A 27,684-nucleotide genomic window follows, 5' to 3' on the forward strand; every position below is an offset into this window, starting at 1 on the left:
TTGGCTTAGTGATGGTTATAAATTACAGTATTTACAGTTGCATATGTGTTGCATCACTTGTTTGCTTTGAAACAAAAAACTGAAACAGTGACTCTTCTGACATCATCACAGCGTTTGATGCGTTTTCTTGCTGAAAGAGGCGAGATTTGTCATCCGATGCCATAAAAACATAAAAAAGGTCCTTCGGTGGTTTGAGCCTGGTGATGCATGTCTGCTTTCTGGAGTTCAGGCTACACCCAATGAGCTCACACGGAACAGGAACAGGGACATGTCGCTTTTAATTAAAACAGTGTGCAAGTACAATACAATTCCCTTTATTTAATGTGCAGACTTTAAAGCTCTCCTTTAGACGTACAAATATATCATTATTGTTTTCATTCAATGTAAATGTTACTTTGCAAGTCATACTACTTTGAATACTGTTAAGTACAGGTCTTAACAGGCTCTCACTGAAATAAATAAATAAAGGCACATGCTCAATTTATTGATTCATTCCAAAACAAAAAGTCAGCAACATAAATAAAAGTCCAACATTACTAAGTAGTTCAAAACATCTTTGGGTGAATTTGGTATTGTTAATTATACCTCTAGCAAAACAGTAGAAATGAGGGACACATTCAGACATCAGAAAAGAGAAAAAGCTGAATTATTTTCACAAAGAGAAATCACAGTAACTTCCTGCACTTTTAAAGGGCTAGACAGAATTTTTCACCATTTCTTTACAGCATTTGTCTGTAAGCTGAACCTAAAAAGTAATTCTTTAATCAGTTTAAAACAGGCTATTTACTGCACTGTCAAATTACAACAAGGAAGGATACACAGTGCATTGGAATGTTTACAAAGGAAATAGAAAATAGAACAATTAACAGAGGACAAATCATGGCCGTCTTCAATGAGGCCCTCATCTTCCCTTTTGTACTGACTGAGACTTACAAGTCTGAGGCGCAAGTTTATGTCTTTTTCACTACAAATCTTTCATTTGCATATTTGGCATGAACACAGTGCAGATATAATGGCTATCATTCAGAAGCAGTGAGTTCATACATGTATGTGCAAAACCAGGCTAAAATGGACAAACTCAAAATAACAGATAATGTTACACAGAACAGAACAGATGCATTCTCTTAATATGACAGCTGGAATTTTACTGATGATCGGCAAAGCCGGGAAAACTTTCCCGCAGAGGAGTCAGCCTTGGACGGTTAAAAGGAAGGAGCGAAAACACCAAGGCGAAGGCGACTGGAGTTGCTTGTGTCAGATTGGAGGAAAATACCTCTATGTGCTTTTTTCTCCTGTGTCTGGAGTGCTGAAGCAATCCAGAGAGTTCTGAAAAAGGAAGAGCGCAGTGCATTAACAGAAACAGCAGAGTCAAACAGAAATGTGGTATTTGTTTTGACTGGCGCTGAACAGGAGTTAATATTGAACTCTGAGGTTTCGAGCCAGAGCAGCACAGGTTGGTTGCAGCTTTCTGGGCTTTGGAAGGGAAGCTATGCCAACAAAGGTCACTTTGTGGGCAACAGCACAAGCAATAACATTGGAAACACTCGTCACATTCATCCTAAAATAGCCAGCATATTACATTTTTCACTTCAGAAACTGTGTTCTGATACTTTAAGCAACAGGCTGTGCCTTGCTATTTAACGTATATCCCATTTTGTCACGTTGTAACAACAAAATTTAGTAACAATTTTATGAGCCAGGCCAAAAAAAACAAAAAAGCTGTGCACAAATTTAAAGAGAAAGCCAAAGACAGTAAAAACATGAAAGGTGTGGTCTCCATGTGTTTTCACCCCCGCACCAATTATCCACCCTGTGTCACACCAAATGTTTTTCCTATTAACATTTTCTTCAAAAGGACTTTAAAACAGATTTGAATATCAGTTTTCAATAATTGCAACAGATTCTAGATTGGATTTAATTCTGGACCATTCTACCACATAAATATTACTTGATCTAAACCACCACTGCTCTGGCTGGATGCCGACATTCAGCTCCACCCATCAACTCAGACCAGATTCCCTCTCTGGACTCAGGAAAAGCATAAAGCATAAAGCATAAAGCTGGCACTTCCACTGTTTGTTATTGTCTGAGCGGTTTGCTCAATGTGATTTGTGTTGTTTTTGGCTTTTATTATTTTTATTAGCAACCCAATTAGTTCAGGGCCACATTTATCTTTCACACAAAACTTTTCAATGCTACTCCAATCCCATGTGACCTTCTGCTCTGTGTTACTGACAGTACAGAAGGCATTTTTTTTTTTTTTATTACATCTCACAGTTGGCTTTACAAGGCTTCAGTGGCTGCAGGAGGTTTCTGCATGATGGTCCGTCATTTGCAAAAAGCTAATTTGAAGTCTCAAACTGCATAAACAAGTTTGCTGCTCTAGGAAACTCTGTCCACAAACGTTAAGAACAAAATCAGCGGCGAAATAAAATCCCTGCAGGAGTTCTGCTCCCACTGAAGAATTATGTTCTCACTTCGATTACGCAGGAACCGAGAGGCCTGCAGTTAACTCCTAAAGTAACACCCACAGGAAACCACAAGGCCTGCTCAAAGTTAAAACATTTTAAACACTGCTTGGGCTCACTCCCATGGCCAAACATCTGATTGGCTTAACATTTAAACGGTAGCTAATTTAGTTTAGTTGTTGTAGTTTTGAGCAACTCTTAAATTCTTTCACTTCATTTGTAGATTTAAATAAAAGTGCCTACAAAACACAATCACCCCCTGGGATGATTCACCCTTTTCTAAATTACTTTTACAAATCCATCCTGATCAAAGAAAAGCTCCACAAGACACTTTCGTGTAAAAGTGAAGACTGATTTCTACAAAGCAGCATCACGTCAGTGTCTGCATGAATATTCACCACCTTTGTGGTGGCTTGTTTGTGGTGATGTATAGTGTTTGGTATCTGCCAGATAGCCTCTTGACTGATGGCCAAACCGCTCCATTATGATCTAATTTCTTCCACTTGCCCACAGAGTTTGATGAGTTTTCTTCAACAGTGGCTTGCTCATTTCCACAAATCACTTATTTGGTGTGAGATATTTTTACTTAACCCATTTAATCCCATCGACAATTGCCAGACATTTTTTCTAGCTTCTGAAAGCTCTAAAAGAATTGTTTAAACTTTTAGCAGCTAATTGAAGTTTTAAAATAAAATAATACTCTGTCTACTCTAAGCAATATCAATTTCATGTATCTAGTGTGAAACGTCACATGACCAGAGCTCTTTACTTCCTGCCACACAGCTTTAGAATATCCAATATTTTAGATCTTCTAGACCTGAAGGAACCTCAAAATGACTGTGAGAATACATCACTGTCATTCTCACAGTTGAAACCATCCCCAAACCCTAACCATCCCAAAGGGCAACGCTTTCCACAAAATGTGGTCTATGCTCTGAATGACGACTACAAGATGACGCCACGCCTAAAACTAGTTTAGGAGTCGGACTTGGCCAAAGTGTAGGTTTTGGTCTGGTGGAACAGGTGCACATTTGTTCATACTAGGGCTGAAACGATTCCTCGAGTGATTCGAGTACCTCGATTATTAAAATTCCTCGAGGAAAATTGACCTGCCTCGAAGCTTCATTAATTTATTTTTTATCATTTAGTGCACCGTGTTTTAGCCGGAACATTATTTGCGGAGCTCTGACTTCCGCCTCTGAGTTGTTGACAGAAGCTACGTGTTAGCAGCATAACGTCCAATCTTCAAGTTCGGCCCGCGGGGATTTTACTGATTAGTAATAATTCCGGGTTTTCACCGTTTTTGTGGGACCAATAAACATCCTTAAAATGACCGGCGCGATGCCGGGAGTTCGGCAGCCTTTCTGCTCCGGAGCTGCTGGTTGAACGGCGGGAAGAAGTTGAGGAGGATTTATACAGGTGAGCGGAGAGACTGAACACGGCGGGCGGCTGAGGGTTGATGCTTACAGGGTAAGAGCAGCTTTACGGACGAACCGCACAATAAACTTATATCATCCCGGTCTGAACAAACGGGAGGCGGAACATGGCTGGTAGATGAGCTTCTGAACGGAGGAGCCGTAAATATCCCGTATTACTCCCCCGGTCTACAAAAAAGTAACTGGTAGGGAAGCTCAAATGTGGGAAAAAATAGACTGATGTTGATATCCGATAGTAACACTGGTGTTATGAAAAATTTACCAATATTTTATATTATAATTGTTTTTATCCGATTACTCGATTAATCGTAAGAAAAATCTATAGATTACTCGATTACTAAAATAATTGTTTACAACAGCCCTAGTTCATACTAAAAATTTTACCTGATTTTGCCTCTTTGATGAAATGACTAAATGAGGTTAAAGACCACTGGGCACATTGAGACTATGACATCTGCTGGATGTGGCATTGGATCTTTATGTCTCCAAAATATTTCTGATCACTCTTGTAACTATTCTTTGTTATAATAGGTTATGGATGCCATCATTTTTCTTATTTTTTTATATGTATAAATAGGCCAGATTTGTGTAATTTAGACTATGCAGTTTCCCACCGGCAACAATTGTTGCCAAGTATAAACCTATATTTTCACTAACATAATCAACATGAAATGTAATAATTCATAATTATCATGTGTTAGGGAGGTCAAACGAAGGAAATTTGTGCACTTATTTTGCAGGACAAAATCTGGTATTAAATGGGTTAATTGTCATTATTTTGTAGCTATCGGTTTTCAGCTTCACATGAAAGTGTTTTTCGGTCACAAAAGGGTAAAACATCCAAGGAGTTGAGTGCTTTTGTACCATATCTGGGAATTAACTGGTATTATAAATTACAGAATATTTTTGCACACTGACTAAAAGCAGGTACATTTTTTACTGGACACTGACCTCTCTTTGCAGCGACTCAATGTCCTCGGATATCCGTGTACTAGCAAAAGCTGGAGGAGGGAGAGTGGGTGGAGGTGAAAAGTTGCCCATGCTGTACATTCGGGGCCGTTTAATCTGGTCTTTGGTGGACAGCGGATCGAAGCTGTTCCTGCGGCACATGGGCGGCGGCGTTCTCACTTTGATCTGTTCACAGAGGAGCACAGAAACATGTTTGGGTAAATTAGCCATTTGTTTGTTTTGGTAACTTTGTAGGTCTGAAAATACTTGTACTCTGAAACAAATCAGCACCAGTGACAGACAGACAGAAATAAAAAAAGCCATCGCCGTGTTGGTTTCAATAGGCAGCATATTCCGCAATACAATAGCAGGATGTTTCTCAAGAAACGTGCTGCCGCATCAACACCCACAGATCGCCTGGTAATTAGCAACTATTTAGAACAAACTCCAGAAACAGGAACAACGTTTGCGTGTCACTTATTAGAGCAAATGGATGAGTGTGTCAGAGGAATGATTGTATGTGATTGCCTAACCCCATCTATTTCTGGATAAAGCCCAACTGACTGATTCAGGGATGAAGCTTGATCAGAAGGACATTGCTCATCAACATTTCTAGTGCCCAGGCATAAACAATCAGTTTTCTACATGCAGCATAAACAGATTTCTGCAAAACAAAGTCAGAATACCACTTCCACCATGGAAAACAATCACTTTGGAAAAGCTGAGGTTCTGTGTTGATGGACAGTGTTATTTGTTTAAAGCAGTGTCATGGACCACCTAACCTGAAATCACATCTTAATATATGATGCAACCTGAAATTAAAATATTAGTCTCTTAAGCCACATATTGTTTTCTTTGTTCATCCTAATGAGAAGAGAGGTGCCGTTTGGTAAATGTGACTGACCGCAACACAGCCATGAACACGTCTACTTGGGCACTTTTAATGATTTACAGATTCTAAAAGTGTCTAGATGCCAAATGGAAATAAAATTAAAAACAAGTTGTTCTTTACCACCAAATGTTCTTTAATAACATTTAGGGTTATTTGTGATTCAGAAGCACAATTAAAGAAAAATAGACTTGAGTTGCTTTAGCAGAAACAAAAAGTCATTTTCTGTACCACTAAATATAATCCATCAATTTCTATCAATTGTACTTATTCATAGTATTTAAATTTACTTATTGTAATCATTTTTAATTAAATAAAAACAACAGAAGCCATAGACGTGTAAGCAGAGCATCATAAGCAAGCAAAGTCATAAAAAACAAAGAACAGTTCTTCCTGAGACGAGTCCTACCGTTCACCCCATAGAACCGTTCAAAAGAATTCAATCGCTACTGAACGACACATCAACACTCTCAGCAGCTGTGCCGCAGCTTCATATAGTATTCCTGGAGTTGTCTTCTCTCCACCGGTATCTGCAAATTTTCTTTTTATCGAGTGACCCGGTTTTAAGCCAGTTTTCCATTATTACTTTTAACGCAGTCCTTTGGTAAGCTAGCTGTAGTGTCACACTTTGAGCCGACGTCATGGCAACTTAAAGGTCGTTTACATACAGCACCTTGTGGACCACCAGTGGTCCGGGAACCACAGTTTGAGAAAGACTGGTTTAAAGCAAAGTTTGGCATGGTGCTGTGAAAGGAATACAGATCAAATCTGAGACTCTGGAGTGATGCTCAATGTTATCTGATGTTTGCGTGTTACTGCAACGAATCTGTGCCTTCTTGATAACTGCACAAGTTGGTCTGTTATACTTAAAATTTTCTAAATAATGTTCAAAAACAAAAGTTAGTAGTATGGATGGATGGGCAGATGGATCTTTCATCACTTGAAACAGAGATATGAAGGATGGTGGATGGATAGATGGACAGAGAAACTGAGAATCAAGTCTGCAAAAACAATTTTTATTTTTTTCATATTTACCAAGTCCTGGAAAATCCTTCAATCATATTCCACACTGTGTAATGCATATTACTAATGGAGTTTCTTTCTGTAGCTGTAGAGTTAAGATTCCACCTGAGAGCAGTGTTATTTAGCATGGCTGGGTGAACGTCTGACTTCTTTAAGCAGGTAAAGAGCGTAAGGTATAATTTTGGTTGGAATTCCTAAGAGATCGGCTCCAAGCAACCTATCCTGTCCTGTCCTGTCCTGACAGGTCACACACACCTTAGGGACACGAACTTTATTTTAAGCGAGGCTGATGGTGATGGACAAACTTTTTGTAAAAAAAAAAAAAAAAAAAAACTTACCAATGGTCTGTCCCTGTGAGTGTTGACGGCTTCCACTTTCAGATCAAACATTTCCACATTACATCCTAGCAGAGGCAGAAGGAGCAGAAATGTATCAAAACAAGGAAGAAAAAAAAGAAAGATGATGTTTGACTTTCCTATAAGCAGAGTGATGACTTACCATAAGCCACTGGGGTGAGTTTCAGGACAGTGTGCAGGGGACACTTCATGTAGGGTAGATCATCTAAAGCCAGTAAAAGCACAAAATGACTGGTGAGGTCAGGTTGTGGTTTTATTCAGTCTCATTTGGTTTGCCGTCTTATAAATGTTTGTGTTTTTTGTCTCTTCCTTAGGAAGGCACACCCATGCTCTGCTCTATGAGCTACACACTACACGCTGCTGCGGCCAACTCTCAAGAACCACAGGCCCACTCATGGGAGTACATTCAGACAAAATACCAGTCAGAGTGGGAGCCACACTTTGGTTTGTGAACCCATCTAACTGTAGCCAAGCCTTAAGCAGATGCTGTTTCAGGGATCACTTCCAAAATGTCTGCACATGAATAATTATAGTGCTCTCAAAGATAATTATTCAGTCATTTCCTTAAATAAGATAAAAAAATAAAAGGATTTTGAAAATGTTTTTTGTGACACAACACTCTCTTGCAGGAAGCTGAATTAAAAATGGTCCCCAGTTAAGATTGCTGCAGTAAAACATGAAAGATGAAGTATTTTTAAAATAGTTTCTGATGCAAATATCTTGGTCTGCTTGAAATAAGACAAAACTAACTTACAAATAACTTTTGACCACGATACAGGAGCTTCTTTAAAGTGAAAAGCTTATCGATATTGATTTTAAAAAAGTGCTAGTTCCACTGTCAGATTATTTCATTTCCAAGAGAATTTTCCTGTATTATTATAAATGAAATAATCTGCTAGTGGAACAAGTACTTTTTCATCAATGTTAAAGAATTATTTACTTAAAACAAGCTCCTATATTTTGTAAGTTACTTTCGTCTTATTTCAAGTGTACCGGTACTCAGATATTTGTACTCAAATCTAGACCAAAAATACTTGGCAAGAATTTGTGTTTTTGCAGTGTCCAATGTGCCGTTTCCAAGCCTATTGCAAAGCTTTTTCAGAAAGAAGAATGTGGGCCAAAGGGTGCACATGCAACAGAGACAACCAAAATCTTGAAAGAATTGTGACGCAAAGCTCGTTCAAGCTTTTGAGGAAGTTTTGCAAAAGAGTCATCTGTGGCTCTTTCTGCTGATCACGCACAATGATATATTTGGAAAAAATGTGGAGAAGTATTACTCCTGCCTTCAACCACAGTTTCATATCAGTATTACTGCAAACTGTAAATGAAAATTGATGCTCAAGACAAAGTTTATTCCTAGGAAGAAACACATGTATGATCCAGTAACGGGTTATGGTCAGTTAATGTCTGTAAAACGGCAAAAAAAAAAAAAAACACACAGTGTTTCTGCTCTGCAATAATCTGGTGAAGCAGAACTTCAGTAAAAATACAAATATCTCTATTAAATTTCTTTATTTCCCGTCCTAAAAGTGGGTGTATCTGTTTTATTACCAAGGTTATAGACTTTTCTGAAACTACACCTCCCATCATTAAGGTCCTGTACTCCCACCACCAAAAGTCTGGCTGATGAAAAAGGCAAACAAATAAAAACTTCGGACACTGCTAAACATTTATGAAAGTTGTAATGATGTCTGTGTGCCATTACTGCTCAGCCCACTTGCAGTGTTTTGCAAAACTATTCTTACAGCCTGGAAAATTTTCAGAGTGTCACAATACACCCAAAAAACTTCAATGTATTTTGCTGGATGGGAGCGCAAAGCAGCACGTCATCGTGAGTTGGAAGGGAAATTTCCTTCAGCTGAGTTGACGGGAAGATGGGTGCAGCTAAATTCAGGGACTGTATAAGACTTAAAACTGCTTCATGACACAACACTCACAAAGAAAGGGCCTAGATCAAAGGATGTTACAAGTAAAAATGGCCGAATTATAGTCCATGACTAAATCAAATTAGGAGTCTGGCAAGACTTGAAAACTTCAAAGTAGTTCTCCAACCAGTCGGACTTATTGTGTTTTGCTAAGAAACATTTTAGAATAAATAAGCGAAGCTGGTAGAGACATAAACCAAAATACCTGCAGCTGCCAGAGGAAGGTGGTTCAACAATGACAAATTTTTCAGTTTTTTATCTAGAAAAGAAAACCTGAAAATCATTCATGGTTGCCCATTTATTCTACCTCAGAATCATGAACTACTTTGTGTTGGTCTATCATATAAAATCCCAATAAAACATATTAATGTTGCCATGTGACAATATAACTTCAACGGGTATGGATACTTTCACAAAACACCTAAAGGTGTAACATACACATTTATGTTCAAACCTGCATTTTTACATAAATAAACCTTGTTAGTCAAGATGATCTCAGTAAAAATATTTACATTTGAACAATTAGACGACTTTGTGAGCCCCAGCAGTGTGAATTTGTAATGTAAGGCAGAGTGTTTTATGCTAGTAACCTGCGCCCTTGTCCAAGAAATAAGCGAGCAAACAGCGCATGACAGCCTGATGGCAGATGACCAGAACGTTGCCCTGTCGCTCCAGCTCCATGATAACCGGCTCCAGACGCTGAACCAGGTCTTGGTAGGACTGTTAGGAGCAGCACATATTTTGTTAAAGACTACTAATATATTACAATTTAAGCCTCCTTTTGGGAGAAATACAAGGCTGTTACCTCCCCACCATGGTAGCGGTAATGATACTTGTCCTGGTCTCTCATAGCAAACTCCTCTGGGTACTTTTCCTCAATCATCGCATAGGTCATTTCCTCACACACTCCCTGAAACAGAACCAGCATCAGTCAGTCAGGCAGTCAGGACTTTCTGCATGAATCTGACCCTCCAGCTGGTTCATAAGGACACACACTGCGTCGATTTCATTAAGTATCTTCCACTGCTCGTAGGGGATGCCCAGCTCCTCCGCCGTCTGAATGGTACGCTTCAGCTGGCTGGTCCAGACCTTCAGGTCAGACAGATTGTGCTCTTTCACAAACGCTTTCAGCTCCACAGCAAACTGTGGAAGACAGCATATGAGAACACTCAGGCTGGCAACTAAACATGTTACACCGTATATGAAGGTATAACACTTTTTAAAAAACATATGTAATACCACTTTGAATGAAATTTAAGACAATAGAACTTATATAGCTGATTGTTGGGGGGATCTTGCTGGATTACAATCAAGTATAGTAAAAACAGTGAAACTCGTAAAGTCCGTTTGTGGCTCTTGCCAGCAGCTTTGTGCTTTTCACACTATAAATGGCTCTCTATAGCCTGGAATTTGTAATCATAAATCTTTTTCCATAGGTCTACTTGTATTTTTAATACATCTGCAGACCTGCAAAACATCTTAATTGGAATTTCAGACTTTTCCAGTCTTTGTAGGAACTCCATTTGTAGGATTTTAGTCAACCGAGACAAGATTTATGGTTAGAAGCACCCAAATTCACCTCATCACTTTAACACACTATGATAAGTGACTCATCTGTCCATACAGGTTAAACGTATCACATCTGCAAAAAACCTCTCTTGTGTATCTTTTGTATTTAAAATATTTATAGAGGTAATAATTAAAATGTCATCTATAAATAAGCAAATGAGCACCTTCTTTCCTCTCTCTGATAGGCCAGAGTCACCTCCCAGGCGTCCCTCCAAATTGTGCAGGCTCTCTCCATGCCGACAAAGGTAGATGGAGTGGGAGTGCACGTGGATGTTCATCAGGTAGTAGACTATCTTACTTTGGATGGAATCCTGCACCTTGTTCACCAAGAAGCGACGGCCAACATTAATGACCTTAATGAAGGACAGGTTCCTGTGAGTCACAGTTTAAAAAGATAGAGGTCAATTGGAAATATTTACATAAACAAAGACAAGAAGAAGACCATCAAGGTTGAAAAGAAGATTGCCCTTCCTGTGTTGTTTAAAAGTCTTTGGAAACTTTCATTCTGTAACCTTGTCACATGTAAACAGGATGTAAGCTGTAGTACAGAAATTGATCTTAGTTTAGATTTACTGACTTAAAAGAGACACTGTTTCCACCTGCTGGACAAAGTTGGAAGGACACACAAAAACAAAACTGCTTTCCACCCTAAAACATTCTGCTCAAAAATATTCTAAGAAAAATAAAATAGATTTAGTTTAAGTACAAAAGTGACAGAAACAAAAACCCACATATCAAATAAGGCACCTTACATGTCATGTTTGTCCGGGTCTAAAGGTTGATAGGTGACTTTATAACACTCTATTCTCTTTAGAAAATCCTCCATGACACTTTCTCTGTCCCTTTCAGGGTAATCTGGGCTGGAGACCTTCACTTCCTTTGAGGAACAGAGATTTCAAAAGGTGATTCAGAGCGAGGTCTTAACATTTAAAGAGTGGGTGTTTAAATGTACAATAAATATACACAATACACAATAAATAAATAAAGCAATATTTACCATAATGTTTTCAGCTATGACCTCTGGATCATCACATACTGATTCCACAAAAAAGACCTGACACAAAACAAGCAGAACCAGAAAAATGTAAAAAAAAATATCACAGCACAACCGATCACTAGAAAAATCCCTACTGTAACAAGAGTAAGAGACCCATTGAAACCCAGTGAAGCTTCAGACCGAGTCTGAAAGTATCTTATTTATCAATGTTTTTCTGACCTTCAATGAATTTTCTTGTGCAAAATTAAGGATGAGTGTCCTCCTCTCCCTGGTAGTGTTGGTGGCATCAAAAACCTGACCAACAACAGAAAACATCTTAGAAAAATAAATAAAAGAAAAAAAGAAATATTTGTGTTTAGATCTTGTATCCTTACAGCAATCTGGCCTCCTTCCTCGCTCAGATAGGTTTTAACGTCCTGCAGTGCCACCAAAGCGCACTGTCTGTGGAGGCAAAAAATTAATCACCTTACAAAACCATGAAAAAGTCTTAAACTAAACTTAATATTTTGTTTTGAGTGGGTCACACAGCCACATTAACTCTCCAACTGATCCTGTAACATATCGAGGCGTGTTCCGTGGTTTGACTTAAAAGAACTAACTACAGTGGATGAGCAGCATCTGAAATTATTATCCTTAAAATGCATTTTACTTTTGTTGTTGATGCAGTCAAAGAAGTTGGACCAAATAATCTACATATTATGATATGATATGCACCCATAACACTAAAACACTAGTTGACTCCTTAATTTAGGTTTGTGTTTTAAGACTGAAATACACACAGATCGGTTTTAAATTACAGTAAAGTCATAATTGTGAAGTTGAAAGAAAGGAATACAGAAGTTATACCATAGACCTCTTGTGAAATATAGTAAAAAAAACAATTATATACTACTTTGTGTTGGTCTTTCAAATAAAACCCCAAGAAAATCAATGATGTGGTTTCCAAAAATACTTTTGTAAGCCACTGTAAAGAAGATCTTTGTCACTCACTTTCTAATTTGCATTGCCTCTTCATTATCATGTCTGAAGAAGTCATAGGACTTGTATGACTGCACCGCTTCTCTCCTATAAGCCCCGAGATTAAAGACTGCAAGGAAAACAGAGTGAAAAAAAAAAAAGAGATCGAAAGGCAGAGATTAGGATTAAAGTCTGCGCGCCGTCTAGGCAGTGACCTTCGTTTAAACAGCCTGAGCCACGCAGGTTCTACTGCATTCCTTAAAGGTGAAAACAGAAACTACAACTTCAAACAGAGCAGTGCTACAGGGGGCACCACTCTCTGAAACTCCTTAGCCTGAAGCCCAACATTTTTATGAGTCTACGTTTTAAAAGTACTGCAACATTAACAAATAAGCAATGTGTAATAGCACCTCAACAACTTTTTTTCATGTGGTTTCCACTGTTTTTATTTGCTTCTTGACTTGCAGTGCGATCAAAATGTTCTTCCCTGAACGGAGATCCTGCATGTTTTCGGAGTACTGACCCTTTGTTGGAACTCCGATCCAGTTGAGGTAGCGTGTCAACTTCTTGGACATGTACGTTTTCCCCCTCGCAGGCAACCCAATCATCACTATCAGAAGTGGAGAATTGGTCATGTAGTAGGCCCAAGCTGCAGTTCAGAGACACAATGAAATAAAAGTATTTAGGCTTTTGAATCTGTGAAAAATATTTTATGGCCTCTTGGGAGTTCGTTTAAGGCCAAGGATTCAAAGGTTTAGAGGTCAAACAGGCGTATTTTATAAACAACTACGGAAACACACATAGTACACTAGCAGCAAGACATGGGAGTGTTGCATAACGATCCAATGTCACCTCTGCACATGTGTGAACTGGGTAGTGTTTACAATGCCAATGTTTCATATTGAAGTTTATGATTAATTGTTCCCCGTGTTCTGGAGTACAGCCGCCTGGTTCAGTGTTCCAACCCTTGCAGGCTTGAATTGGGAGTGGAATAAATGTTTTTTTTTTCTTTTCTGCTCTAGAATGGACAGGGAAAGATAAATGTATCCAAACAGGGAGGTGGCAAGAACAGACTTGACTGAAAATTCTCAGAACAGAAATTCAGGTGCTTGGAAATCTTCATGTTGAAGATTAGAGCTCACACACATTCTTGATAAAAAAAAAGAAAAAAAAGAGAAGTTTGAATGTCACTCGACAACAAAAAGGTCTGATGACAAACATTTTTATAAACAGGGGTTATTCTAATATTTACAGACCTTTTGAGTGAATGGATCCGTGCATACCTTTACACACACTACGCACATAACAGTAATGAGAGAAGGTGCGTCACAGTTGACATTTAGCACTGTGTGCTGGCTGAAACTCTATATTATCTTGTGTTGCTCGAGGCTCACAGAGCTGGCCCTCTTTATCAAGTGAACATTTTGAAATTTACAGCCCAATCTTAAGAGAACAAGCTAAATAATACAGTAGTTAGGGGGCACACAGAGTTTAATGTTTTAAAAAGAATGACTTAGAAGTTTCAGTTTTGTATTCCACTTTTAGAAAACAGAAGAACAAATCACTCACAGCCCTTCTTCTCATTGCTCTTTAGGTCTGTCCTTTTGGACTCAGTGGAGCTTTTTGAAGCAGTACAAGGTTTCTTGTGTATGGCAGCCATGACTGGGCCTGATATGCCTCCTGATGTCCAGTTACAGCTGGCGTAGGGACAGCGATCGCTGGTCTCTGGGAACCGTGCTATAACATGTCAAACACTGCATGAGGAAAAAGCACAACAGTCAGATTGCATATAATCAGATTCAAGGGAAAGTAAAAACAAGACTTCATGCAAATAGACAAATCATTGGGAAAAGATTTTACATGTTTAGTAAAGCATAACAGCCATATGCTCAAAGATAAAATAGCAATGCGGCTCAGTTAACAGTTTCTAATGCTATTTTCATTCATATATTTTGTTAAATTAAAAATGTGGCTAACAAAAATGCAAAAAATGCACACCTTCAAACCAAAGAGTGAAGTTAAATAATATAATTGATACAATCAATACCTATGTAAACTATGTATGATCAGAATATAAAAAGGAACAATAAACACATTTCAGTATAACTGTACAATAGTAAACAAGTATTATTATTACGAGTCAATTTAAAATATTGAATTGGTTATGTCATTAATAAAACATAATGCCGTGTTCCTTCTCATGGGCTTATTTAATTACATTTAAATAAAGTGATGCTCAACGGTAGAACATGTTAGCTAAAACTTCCCCATGTCACAATTTGCATGTCAAAGCTGTACAACAACATTGTAAGTACAGGGGTTCGGAATTTTAATGGTTTTAAAATTCCAATTCCATATGAACATGAATCGCCACCCTGATTGTAAGACTAAAGGCAGAAGTCGTGGTTAATCTTTGTACTGTACAGAACAACCGGGAGTTGCTACTGTACATGAACGCGCACTGACAAGAGCTGAAAACTTGTACGTTTACAAATAGAAAAGACGTCCTGAGGAGAAACTCTGCAGCATAAACGCTTGATTGAAGAAAAAAATAAGGATAACATACCAAAAACCAGCCCAAGTGCAACTAATATCCAGGCTACTTTCCTCAAAGATGCTACAACTTGACCTGAGACGTGGACGTCACTTTAACGTCCCTTTCTTCCTCTTGGCTTCAGCTCCGCCCCTTCTACCCTTGTTCTTCTACGGGAAGTTCAACTCTGAAGTTAAAGAAGCAGTTCCGGCGAATTGTTTCAAAATAAAGTAATGACATTATTCCAAAGCTATTTTCTTCCTGCTGAAGCTGCGGTGCACTGAAAGTACTTTACCTTGTTCTTCTAAGATACACCTTATTTGCATTGCTGACTATACGTTTTAGTTTAATCATTTTTTATTGTGTTTCTAAGTGTTTCTTCTACCGGAATCTGTTATTTTGTAAGCATGTTATTTATTTGTATTGATGTCTTCATTTTGAAAAGCCAGAATTTACACATAACCTTACATTTTTATCTGTATAAAGCAGGGGTGCCCAAAGTCGGTCCTCGAGGGCCTGCGTGTTTTAGTTCTCTCCCTGGTTTAACACACCTGGATCAAATGATGGCTCATTAGAGGCCTAAGAAAAACTCTGACATACTGAAATGGTTGTTACTACCACCAGGGAGAAAACTAAAACATGCAGGATGCCCCTCGAGGACCGACTTTGGGCACCCCTGGTCTAAAGTCAACATCTTTATGTATTAAAGTTTGATGATCATATCAGTGGCTTGAGTAGCCTTTTAGAAAATATGTTTCATTAGTTACTTTTTACTTGTACTTGTTATGCATGATGAACTTCCTAGGTCCATCTAGGGTTGTGAATTGCAAATTGGTTAAGGCTATAAATGCCAAAGTATCCAGTATTGCTTATCTTTTGTTCCAATGTGAATAAACAATGAATAAAAAATAACAAAAATACGGTCGGATAATGTAAATAAGGGTAATTTAAGATTTTTTTCTGTTATATTTGGTCGTATCTAAATAATATAAATTGCTAGATTTCCACTTTGTTAATTTAATTTGTTTTATGGTTTTGTTTGACTTTCTGCTTTCTAATAATGTTTTTATTCTAAAAGTATTTTTATTTTACTTTATATACTTTATGTATATACTTTACTTTTACTTTGTAGAAAGTAAAGTATAACAATTAAATAATACTAAACAATCCATCAAATGTGTGTTAAAATAAAGTTAGCTAGGATTCCATAGGGAGTGAATATTCAAAGAATTTTTTTGAAAGAATTGTATTTTGTAAAGTAAATAATCTCAAATTTTCATTGACTGATTCAGCATATTAGATATTTTAATAATATATCAAAATTTTTCTTTTTTTAAAGTTTGTCTTTGACAGCAAGCCAGTAGGGGGAGCTATAATCAAGAGATGGACAGATGATGTGTACTGCATTCTTTTTTTCTTGAGGTTTTGTTAAATGGGTCAAGGATGAAGTAACTTTGAAATGTTTATAGATAAGCATACATGATGACTGTGTTGCATTGCGTAAATATGTGGAAGTACACAGAAACACACACATTGCATCCATATGTGAGAAAATTACTGGCACCAGTACAGTGTCATTACTTCTAACACAGGTTACCTTTTATGGCCTGAATGCTTGTTTTCGTTGCTGCTCTACAATCTGCAGCAACAAAAAGCAAATAGTACATCAGATATCATATTAGGTAATACCTGATGCAGTTTCTATTTTAGACAATCAGAAAAATAGAATTTATTGTCAGAATTTTCATAATACAATTGTCCATATTGAGCATATGAACTGCAGTCTTTGTTGTCCTTATGGCAGGTGCTGTTTTTCTGACTAGAGCTAATATGAAGCAAAAGAAATCAGTTACTGATCCTTGTTTTATTTTTGGTTAGAAAGCAAATGTAACTGAACACAAAACAATTTGGAAACACAGACTGATTTGCTGTATATATTTTTTTCTATGTATAAGAAGAATTAATAGAATTGAGACAATTCATTAATTTTATACACAATAAATAAAAATATGCATTCCAAAAACTCAGTGGCATTCCTCTTTAATTCTACATCTTATGTAATACAGAAAATATGCCACATAAATCATTGCAATCACAATTCTTATCTTTGAAAGAAACTAGGCTCACAGTGTCTAACTAATACACAGTTAACTTTGAACAACCCTTCATGTGTAAGATATGTGCTTCTCGTGTAAAATTATTCAGTACAACAGATTCTGGAACTACAGTTTTTGCTTATTTGACTAGCTGGCTCTCTGAGAGGACAGACATGTGGCCAGGGAGATGAGGCCACTAAGGATAGGTTCTGCAGTAAGAATGTACTATTTAATGATTATGCATTTCAGTCCATCAAGCAGCCACAATAATCAGACTCCTCACATAGCCGGAAAAATATTGCCTCACTCACATGGTGGCTGAAAAGCAAATGAGCAAAATGCACCTCCAGAGTTGCACCTTCCGGTCAACGTTTGTCCATTTTGTAGCCCTTTGAAACTCGGGAAGTACTGGTAAACTGTCTAAAGATCCCTGATCGGAGGTCTTGCTCTCAGTGTATGGGCAGATAAAGGGATCCGGCTCAAAAATGATACGAGGAAAAAAAAAAGAAAAGAAAGGGCTTTTCACCATTCATCACAGTTATAAACGCCAACGCACAGTACATACCCTGAATGCCTCACACAGATCATTTGCAAGACCCAGTTAAAGGAACACTGAAAGTTTACTGGTAAGAATCTTTGTATATCTTATATTAAAGAAAGGCCATGCTTTCAGAGATTACACAGTAACAATAAAAGATCTGCAGTAATGTTTAGAATTTACTATAGGTGTAATATCAACTTGGCAGCTAATATTACCATTGGATCATGAATGAGTGTAATAAAGAAAGACAGCAGGAATGATGACCAGGACATGTAGCAAAGGGATGTTTAATGAATATCTTTGGACAATGAGGTGCACATGTCCACTGTTGATGTTATACAAATAGAACTGATTATGCAGCGCTGTATCAGCATTCCCAGTTCAACATCCTTTGCTTGATCATTTATGACTCAAAGAAGCAATACATGTTCCGAGTGTCACACATTAACTGACCAGTAGGGGGAGAACCAGCTCTTAGAGAAACAATCTTCACCAACCTAAAAATGGAGGGACAAAAGTGCCAGAATTCTATAAAAAATTTTTAAAAAATTAAAAAAACTGAAATGTGATAATGTAATTGAAATTGGTAATGCATAACATAACTAAAGTATCTCTAGTTACATAAATATTCCAATTTATAAAATACACATTAAAAACACTTTTAACAAACTGAATTTATTACAAAAGGCATCTATGTTTATTTTATAGTCCTGTGTCGCAACAATTTATTTGGTCAGATTTACTAATCGAAATGAAATTGTGATCGCACAAGATAGACGAGGTGATTGTTCTGTAGTCATCTGCTGCGCAGATTAAAGCAGTCAGGTATTAGGGTCTACTGTAGGAGTGCAAGTAAAATGAGATAATGATGCTTAAAGATTAATTCATATTTATTTAGATGTAGTAAAATATTTCATCTATTTTGAACTTGTTTCATGTAAACATTTCATTTTTAAGCAATCACATACCACATAAGGCTAAACTTTTTTTTTTATCCATTTGGTGAATTGTAGCACTTTTGGCCCTCTATATATGTATGTCTGAAGGATCATTTGCAAAGTCCAGCTCCAATCATAAAGTTCTCAAATTTATTGTTTTGAAAAAAAATATTCTAATTCAAATCTATAAGACATGACACACAAAAAAAAATTGCAGTTGAACTCGAAACATATTTAAATAAAAATTTAAATAAAGTGATCAAATGAAACTGAAATGAGAGTTGCTAACTTGACAGAGTAGAAATTTTCTTGCATTTCAAACATCTGTTAAATTACATGTTTATGTAATTTATATTAAGGATGAAAGTAAAAAAAAAAGTCAAATTACATTAAAACTTAAACAGTTGTACCTCAGTTTGATTCTAAAAAATAAAAAAAATAAAAAATCATGATGCAACAAATGAGAAGACAGACATGTCATTCGTCGTATTAAGACTGTACAAAACTGCACCTCTCTTGGGAGGGGGAGGAGCATCTCTTATTACGTCCGGATGCACAAGAAGTGTTTTTGAAAGGTTCAGAGCATTTGGCCAATTGTTTTAAGCTTATACAGCAAATATTCAATGTATAGTGGTTTTACTATCAAGTGTTCAACCTGAGATTTTTCATTCCAACAGCACAGTTTGCTTTTTTTGTCCTTCACATTAAGATACACAATTTAAGAATGGACGCCTGCAACTTGCATTGGTCTGTTAGATTATTGCTTTCCTATTTTGATTCCTTACCAGGAGCGAGTAACCCTCCCTCCACCCTCCCCACCTCACGCTGCGGCTCGGTTGAACGGGAACGCCACATTGAGAGGTGAATGTCTTGGTCCCCCACATCCCATCGGGATGCAGTGAAAAGTTAGAATGATTAGGAAAATAAAAAGGTGGCCGAACTTGATCTGTGGTGAACTGATAGTGCGGTGACCAAGTCATAAGTTCATACATTCCACTATAGATAATTAAGCAGTCTTTCCATAAATCCCTTGCTCAAAATAAAATTTTAAATCAGCATAAGATTGGATATTGACCGACAGCTTGAGATGAATGTTTGTGAAAGGGAGGAATAGAGGAAAAAAGATGAAGTGAATGATTGCATCAAGTGCTAATATATCATGACAGTAAATGTACTCGATTTATAAAAAACTAACTTGGTGCTTAACACTGACCTCTTTCTAACAATTATTCTGGTATACAGCATTTACAAAATTAACATTGTAATAGTGTGTTATTTATAATATATGCTACTGCCTTCCTCTTGTTCTCTTCGGTTCAAACGCCATCGTGTATTCCTCACACAGTAAAGAGCTTGCACCACACGCCAAATACAAAGAGAGAACAGGAAGACTCTGTGGACAGTGAGTACACCTGCATGTGTGTCCTGAGTGTGTGTGTGGATGGTAGCTCAGCTCGTAAACCGCACAGCCACAATTTGCCGGTAGACTCAGCAGTAAGGGGATTTTTTTTTTTTTTTTCCTAGAACGTAAACTTCTGGGATACCAAGATTTTTCAGTTCACAAGGTACATGATGTCCTAATCCAAGATACTCGCACAATTAAAGACAGTCTTGAAATATTTTAGGAGATAATTATAATAACAATAACGATGAGAACAATAGTATTAAACATCTGTGAAGGTTTATCTGTCCCAAGGCGGCCGGATCACGACCTGGAATATTACGGTGCCCTGTGATCCTCACGTCTTTTATCCATCAGCCGCTCTGCTGAAGCAGATCGGCCTCTGTGCATCCGTCATACGTGTGTGTGTGTGTTCATCTCACAACTGTGTGTCTGTGTCAACGGGTATCTGAAAGTGAGTCAGGATTTTGTTTCATCATCGGTGGTGGCTTGTTCTCAGAGGCGGGTCTGGGCCTCGGGGACGTAGATTTCGATGCTGTCAGCACTTTCCGTGGCGGAGTTCTGTCGTACTGACGCCGCCTTTTTTGCTGCCATCAAACGCTTTCTGGCTTCCTGCCGCTGCTTGTCCACAGCAGAGTCCACGCTCCTGTCCTTCCCTGTTGACAGCCGTGGCTTGGACTGCTTCTTTGGCACAGATGTTGGAAGCGGCTTGTTTTCATCCTGAGAAAATTATGTCACGGGTAGAGGAATGTGAGGGAAACTAAATGAAGTCATACTGCTAATTAAAAAGTTGTAATAATCTCAAAGTAGAAAACAACCCAATCAGTAAAAATTTGGAACTTATTTAAGGTAGCAATTTGATGATTAACAATAACAATGAGAACAATGGTACTAAACATTGTTCTCATTATTTATATAATGACTATGTATGTATAATTGTTGTACAGTACACTGACAACAATCACCTTCTTCTCTGGCTTCTCTGGAAGTTGCCAGTTGTTTGCCTTTAGTTGGAAGAGCTCGTCAAATTTCATGCTGATGTCTTCTATTGAGAGCTGCAGCAGATCCCAGAAGCCTGCAAGGTCCTGTGCCGTTGGTCTTGGGTTGGCATTCAAGTTCTATTTTTTGAAAGAAAAAAATTAAAAAATCCATTTAAAATATTTTATTAGATCAGAAATTGAAGGAAATATTTGACTTTTCTTTGTCAACAATGCTAACCTAATGGGTCAAGAGAAATCGCATCCTGACCATATGTAAAATAGGAATAGAAAACTTGCAGAATTAAAGTCTAACACTAACAGCAGCAAAGTTGGATCAAAAATGTTGTTCTGATGACTACACAAGGCATCAGTACAGCAGGAATCATATCGCACACAAAATGAAAGTTGATGGATCAGATTTATAAGGCAATTACCAAATTTTAGAGTCACAAAACCTATAAATTAAAACAAATGTAAATAAAGCAGTATGTCTAATCATGTATGCATGCAATTACAAAAATAAAACAAAAAGGGAAAAAGAAAACATGGTTCCACATGTCTCTAAAGACTGAAAGCTATTAGCAATCATGCGACACTGCGTCTGATGGGCTGTTGTTGCACAGAGGACAGATGGTTTTCTTCATAAAAAACAGGAATAATTTATAAACATGTGGTCATTTATACACAGAACAATGACTGAATCAGCCCTTTTGCCTGAACAAGGAGTCAAGATGTTTGTGAGCATAAAGTTTATCAAGCAAAAAACTACTTCCTCCTATGCTACTTTCACCTCTTTATACATCCTCCTTCAGTACAAAAGCACTGATATTTAGCCATAAAATTTGGGATTAGCAGAAATGTTTTTTTTTCTTCCACGCGAGTCAAATCAACGAGTGACTGCATTTGCAGTCACTCGTTGTGAGCTACAAGTCTGACCAAACTGGCAAGTAAATAGTACAACGATGAGAATATCTACCCTGTATATAGGGTAGCATTAATCTGCAGAGAAATACTGAGGGTGTAATAAAACTACTCACCAGATTCTCGTTGCAGAGGCCTCTGAATTGCTCAAACTTCTGTGAAATGAGAAGCTGAGCACTCCCTACTGCACTACGGATTGTCCCCAACACTGAAATAGGCAAAGACACACAACACGTCTTTACACTTCGCACGAGATGTAAAATTGTGAGCGATGTTTGTCTTGACACACTAAACAGCTTTTTTACAAGCCCTTCATTCACTATATTGTTTGCTACCAATTCAGTGATTTTATTCCCTGTATTTGCATGTAAATGGGAACTCATTATTGAACATCTCAGAACAGAAAGAATGACCATTTAAAAAACCCTTTACTGCTCGTTGTCTTCCCTCATTTATATTTCAGAAAGTAGATATTGACTGGTCTGAGAGCCTGCTTCGTATTCTGGAAGATGAAAACATCACACGACTGCAGTGGAGTCAAACCAACTATAGCAGAGCCTACACCCACTTTAATGGTCTGCAGTAGTTGAGTTAATGGCAGTAAAGGATGTACTGCTTTAACAGACACAAACACATTTGAGACATAACCTACAGAAGCCTGTGAAATTTGTCCTTGCTTTAAAAACCCAGTTACGAAAAAAAAAAAAAAATTGTATGGATATATGAATAAAGTACGTACAGAAGAGGTCAAACGGAATCGAATGTTGGCATGAAAACCAAAAGGAAATGGATTAAAGCTTAGTCATATAAGCTGTGGACTCTGCCCACCTCACTAAACATTAGCATGAAAAATGGAAGTTCAAAGCACTTGGAAGATTTTGGCCAAATCATCCTTTGCAATACAAATTTTGCACACAGTGATAATGCTATTACTATATATTCATATTACATTATGCAGCTCTAATGCATGTTGTAATTCATGAGGACGGCAGACATTCAAAAGTCGACCAGGCCTAAATGTTTTGACGTTCACTTACCCTCCTCTGAGAGATTGTTGTCTTTGGTCTCCTGCTCCATCTGTTGACACCAGCCCTCCATGCGGGCCGTTTCTGCCTGCAGCAGCTTCAGGAACCAGTTCCCGTCTCGGAGGCACGCTGGCGTACTGGAGTGCACGCCGTCTCCCTGGGAGCTGCAGTTCCCAGACTCGAGGCTGGGGTCTGGAGGCGGCAGAGAGGAGGGGTCTAAAGCTGGGTCCAGAGTCTCGGGAGGCGAGCTGGGTGTCCTTGACGGAGCCGACGTGTGTTTAAGGTGATGCTGTTCCATGGCTTTGTCTTGTCCGTTAGTTGTGGTGCTATTCAGAGTCTGACTGTTGGTGCAATTGGTTGCGTTTTCTGTGGGTGTGGCATCCTGCGGCTGAGACTCAACCTCTGTGTTTTGTCTGGAGGCCATGCTGTTATCCCGACTGAGACTGCAGAGATATGAACAAAAACATCAGCTTCTGACAAACCTAAAGAAGATAATTGGACTTTGGGCCCATACTATGAGTTTGAGGACAGAATGCATTCGAATCCAAAATAATGAGGCATTAAGAGCCCAAAAAGACATGACATACGGGACATGGCAGGAGTAAAACTACAAGGAAATGTACTACGGAGCATTAATGTTTATGAAACTGCTGTCATCTGATACAACAGGTAGGAGAAAAAGCAGCAAGCAGTCAAATAAGATTACAGCGAAATTACTCTGAACAGAACACATTAGAATTGCCAGCTCCACTCTAGGTTCCGCACAGTAAAGTCAAATTAAGAGAAAAGAGACATCAATCAGAGCTTTGTTTTGCTGCAAAGCTAACTGCCAGAATCACCAACAACCAAAATGAACCATCAGTAAACCTTAGCTATGGGGGAATAGAGGCTGGAAATACACTACATACACAAACATACATACATAGGTGTTCATGGAGAAATAAAAATAAAAAGTTTAACATACTGCTCAGCGTCAGAGTTCTGTGACAATACGTCAACAATGAGCAGGTGTGAATGTTGGTCAGTGCCGTTTTTAGGATGTGATTTACTCTAAATTATGTAAGAAACTGGTTTGTGCCAGAAATCAGATAAAATCTACTTGATCGTTACCTAAAAATGAAGTCAGTGGAAGCACAAAAACTGTAAAGAGCTATTTAAAAAGAAAACTATTTCCTATTGACGCATTTCAGCTGCTCACTCAAGCTTCTACAGCAGATACCTAGACCTTATCAGGTCCTGGTGATGTTTTTCATTTACTGTTTCACAGTTGTGTTAGGATGTTCTGTTAATGACAACCTGATTTCATTAGAAAAATAAAAATATAATAAATGATCAAAGTAAGATCTCTGAACTTTAAAGTGCTTACTGTTCAGTGGAAATGTGTTTTCACTGGGACAGTTATTGTGATCTCACAAGATGCTTATGTTTTCATCAAGTTTGAAATAATGAAAGAATTGCTATAAGAGTACCAGTCACATTCAGCATTCTGAATCATCATCCATAAACAGTGTAGATGTGAGACCAAACTGGAACCTATAATGCTCCTCACAGCTGGAACATGTCAGACATTTTACAATCACCAAGAGGAAATGAAGTCCAGCTTTAGTAATGCCCTCATTATCTTAAAGAGATTAAAGGTTTGTGGTCATTTGACACAGTCACAAGGTTTAAATTGACAACTGACATGCAGCTGCATTCAGAATGTTAGAGAATCCAGCTCTTCAAGAGGACAAAGGACTAATAACGCTAAAGATTTTCCATCTCTGGACAAAGATATGCAAAACCAAATGTATATATGAAACTAAAACATCCTGGAAAGAGTCTGACATATAAATAGTAAATGACTAGATTGACTGTAGATGGAGGGCTGAGATATCTGTTTGCATGTGTAAACGTACAGTTCTGATGGAGGGAAGAGAGCAAGGCTAATAAAGTAAAAAGGTGGAGTCTAAGAAAAATGTTTGGGAGTAGTACAGAGTTCAGAAACTGCTGTCACACTCAGTGTGACGTCACTTCTGAACGGAAATAATTACTGACCAATCACAGCAAGAAGGATAGAAAGAATGATAACAATACTTGTTTGTATATTTGTAATTATCAAATATATGCAATGCTGCTTACGGCCTGCCGTTCTCAACTTGAACGCCAATCGACTGAAACTTTAAAGGTGCAGTCAGAGGTAAGGGCTCCTCTCTTGGGACTGGAAGAAGACAATCCACCTAAGATATCAACAACATTAAAACTTTAAAGGATTGTAGTTCCAAAGGTTTTCAAGGTTGTGTGTGGAAAACCAAAGCAGGCCTACCTGGATTCCAATAGAGGAGAGCTTCCTCTTGGGTGCCGTTGGGGGCTGCTCTAGGCTGGCACCAGGGCTCACGGTGTCATTTTGGGACTGAGTAGATGTTGAGGTGGTGGTGGTCGCAACAGTGGTGGAGGAGAGGTCACGGGGGGCAGGAACCGGGGGCCCAGAGCCTGCAGCGAGTGCAGGGCTTACGATTGAGATGAGGGCTTTTGGAAGCTGGGTTCTCTTCAACAGGCTGCCCGTACGTATGCTACAGAGACTGTCGGATGAGTTGCTGCGCCCCGATTGGCTGTTGACCTCGCTGCCCCGGTCTTGTTGGTCAAGGTATGTGTCTTGGGCCGACTCAGTGCTGCTCTGCAGCGTCACAGAGATGAGGGGCTTTGAGGCGGAGCGAGGTGGGACTGGAGGGGGAGCCTTCCTATTGCTGACTGTTTGTTCACAAGAGGCAAGGGGGAGAAAAAAAGAAAGCATAAATTAAAAGAAAAAAAAAGGCCTCATCTTTTTCAGAGTTAAAAACAATTAGCAAAATTAAACTTAATACAGTTAGATTTAATAAATTAAAATGTGTTTCAATGAGGCTTAGTCAGATTAAAGTACCTTTTGAAAATAACCTCAAAGGCATTACACATACCTGGCAAAGCACCACATTTCTGTATTAACATTTTTTTATTAGTCTGATGTAATATTCGATTCTTAAATGTCATGTTTTCATTAGCTGTATGTGGAAAATTCTCATTAACAAAAATAAAATCTTGTACAAATCTGAGTGTAATCAATACAAATAATGTGCTTCATTAAGTGACATTGAAATAATATTTCATTAATGTTAAAATTTATTGATTGGTTCTGTGCACAGTTTGGAAATATGGAAAATATGAAGGGTCAAAAGTTAAAACCGTTACCATGTCTCAACTGAAAAACTAACCTATGCTTTGCCCTCATTACTGCATTTATAAAGCAGTACTGACTGCTACCTCTGCTTCTCTGAGATGAGTTTGTCGTGTTTCACTGACGTCAGTGCGTCTCTTGGGATCTTCTCTTACATGCCACACCTTTATATGCTTTAATCTCTAGGGAGTTTCTTCAGACTTTCCTGTTAATAGCCTTCTTTAATGACAACAGACAGACAGACACAAATCTAAGACATATGTGCATTAATTAAAAAAGAATTAGACATAATGGATTTTGCGTCACTAACAGCTTGAAAAATTTGCTCCAAAGTATAAATAGAATGAAAGGGAAGCTGAAAAGCAGAGAAACTGGATTAAAAAAAACCTGACAGACAACTAGATGTTACTTATCTATGCTTTAAAATAGAACTGAATTTTCAGGAAAACGTATATAAATGTCTATTTTGAAATGCTTCCGATGCAATTATGCTGCTTGATAACATAAAAATATTTTAGACTTAGAAAAGAGCAGAAAATATTGTGAATCAATTAAATTCAACTCAAAAATACTTATTTTATGGCAAATGTAAACTTGATGTCATAATCCAGGTATCTTCAAAGAGTTGTTGTGGATGGTGATTTCTTGACATGCGAACAGATTAATTTCCAGGCAGCAGACATGATAGCCTGTGTAACATGTCCTAGATAATGTCTCAAAACTACAGTCCACAATATGAACAGCATATCTGTTAGGCAGCAGAGCACAGGCTAGCTACCTGAGCAAACTGCCTGATTAATTAATACACTCGTATACTAAAAGGTTATTCTATGAGAATATCAAACCAGAAAAAACATGTCGGTAACGGACCTCTCGCTCACTAGTCTCCTTTTTGAAGGGTCACTCAGTTTGATAGGATGACATCTAGGCAGTCTTGGACATGAACCATATATTTCTTCCATTTGATGATGGATGCATCTGATCTCCAGGGGATGTTCAGTACTTTAGAGGCTTTATGTATCCGTCCCCCTGACTTATACTTTTCAATAATCTTTTTTCTGATTTCCTTGAAGGGTACATTTGTCTTCATGCTGTAATGGTAGCCAGGAATACTGATTAACCAGTGAATGGCCCTTAAAGGCACAGGTGTCATTTTACTACAATCATTTGAGATACAGCCACTCCACTAAGGCGATTTCCACTATCCACTGATTTATTTATTCCACTAATTATAAGACTAGCACCAGTCGGCTGGACCTCTGTTGAATTAGCCCAAGCACAAATATTCATTGTGATAGGGGGGGGAAAAAAAAACAAACTTTTATTTGTTTTTCTCTCTCATGAATAAATGAGCAGGGGTGGTGTTAGATAATGCAGAATTCCCTCAAGTCTTGTAACATTTAGGGAGAATGGGAGACAAATGTCACCACATGTTGATTATCAAAACATTACTAGGACATTTAAGAATCAAACCATACCACAACCATCTG

General features: G+C 38.0%; 2 protein-coding genes across 4 annotated transcripts in view; both read right to left on the reverse strand.

Moving 5' to 3' along the window:
- Positions 1 to 259: 259 nt before the first annotated feature.
- LOC103467640 (6-phosphofructo-2-kinase/fructose-2,6-bisphosphatase 2-like) lies at positions 260 to 15,279 on the reverse strand. Its single transcript, XM_008414206.2, has 16 exons — positions 15,135 to 15,279; positions 14,138 to 14,322; positions 13,092 to 13,217; positions 12,602 to 12,698; positions 11,986 to 12,052; positions 11,831 to 11,905; positions 11,612 to 11,668; positions 11,367 to 11,491; positions 10,779 to 10,986; positions 10,042 to 10,188; positions 9,851 to 9,955; positions 9,636 to 9,765; positions 7,263 to 7,325; positions 7,103 to 7,167; positions 4,856 to 5,038; positions 260 to 1,326 (listed from the first exon to the last, which is right to left on the reverse strand). The coding sequence occupies exons 2-16, from the start codon at positions 14,226 to 14,228 to the stop codon at positions 1,276 to 1,278; spliced, it is 1,590 nt and encodes a 529-aa protein (XP_008412428.1). The 5' UTR covers positions 14,229 to 14,322; positions 15,135 to 15,279; the 3' UTR covers positions 260 to 1,275.
- A 2,730-nt stretch (positions 15,280 to 18,009) lies between these two features.
- The window catches only part of dlgap4a (discs, large (Drosophila) homolog-associated protein 4a), a 103,715-nt gene continuing 94,040 nt past the window's right edge, over positions 18,010 to 27,684 (reverse strand). For all 3 annotated transcript variants that reach the window (XM_008414207.2, XM_017305875.1, XM_008414208.2), the window contains 6 exons: positions 25,310 to 25,734; positions 25,126 to 25,223; positions 23,017 to 23,447; positions 22,096 to 22,187; positions 21,044 to 21,196; positions 18,010 to 20,798 (listed from right to left, as the gene is read on the reverse strand). In XM_008414207.2, coding sequence (XP_008412429.1) covers positions 20,574 to 20,798; positions 21,044 to 21,196; positions 22,096 to 22,187; positions 23,017 to 23,447; positions 25,126 to 25,223; positions 25,310 to 25,734 — 1,424 coding nt within the window. In that variant the 3' untranslated portion in view covers positions 18,010 to 20,573. The remainder of the gene's footprint in view (positions 20,799 to 21,043; positions 21,197 to 22,095; positions 22,188 to 23,016; positions 23,448 to 25,125; positions 25,224 to 25,309; positions 25,735 to 27,684) is intronic.

This window comes from Poecilia reticulata, linkage group LG7 (genome assembly GCF_000633615.1).
Source record: "Poecilia reticulata strain Guanapo linkage group LG7, Guppy_female_1.0+MT, whole genome shotgun sequence".
NCBI classification, from domain to species: domain Eukaryota; kingdom Metazoa; phylum Chordata; class Actinopteri; order Cyprinodontiformes; family Poeciliidae; genus Poecilia; species Poecilia reticulata.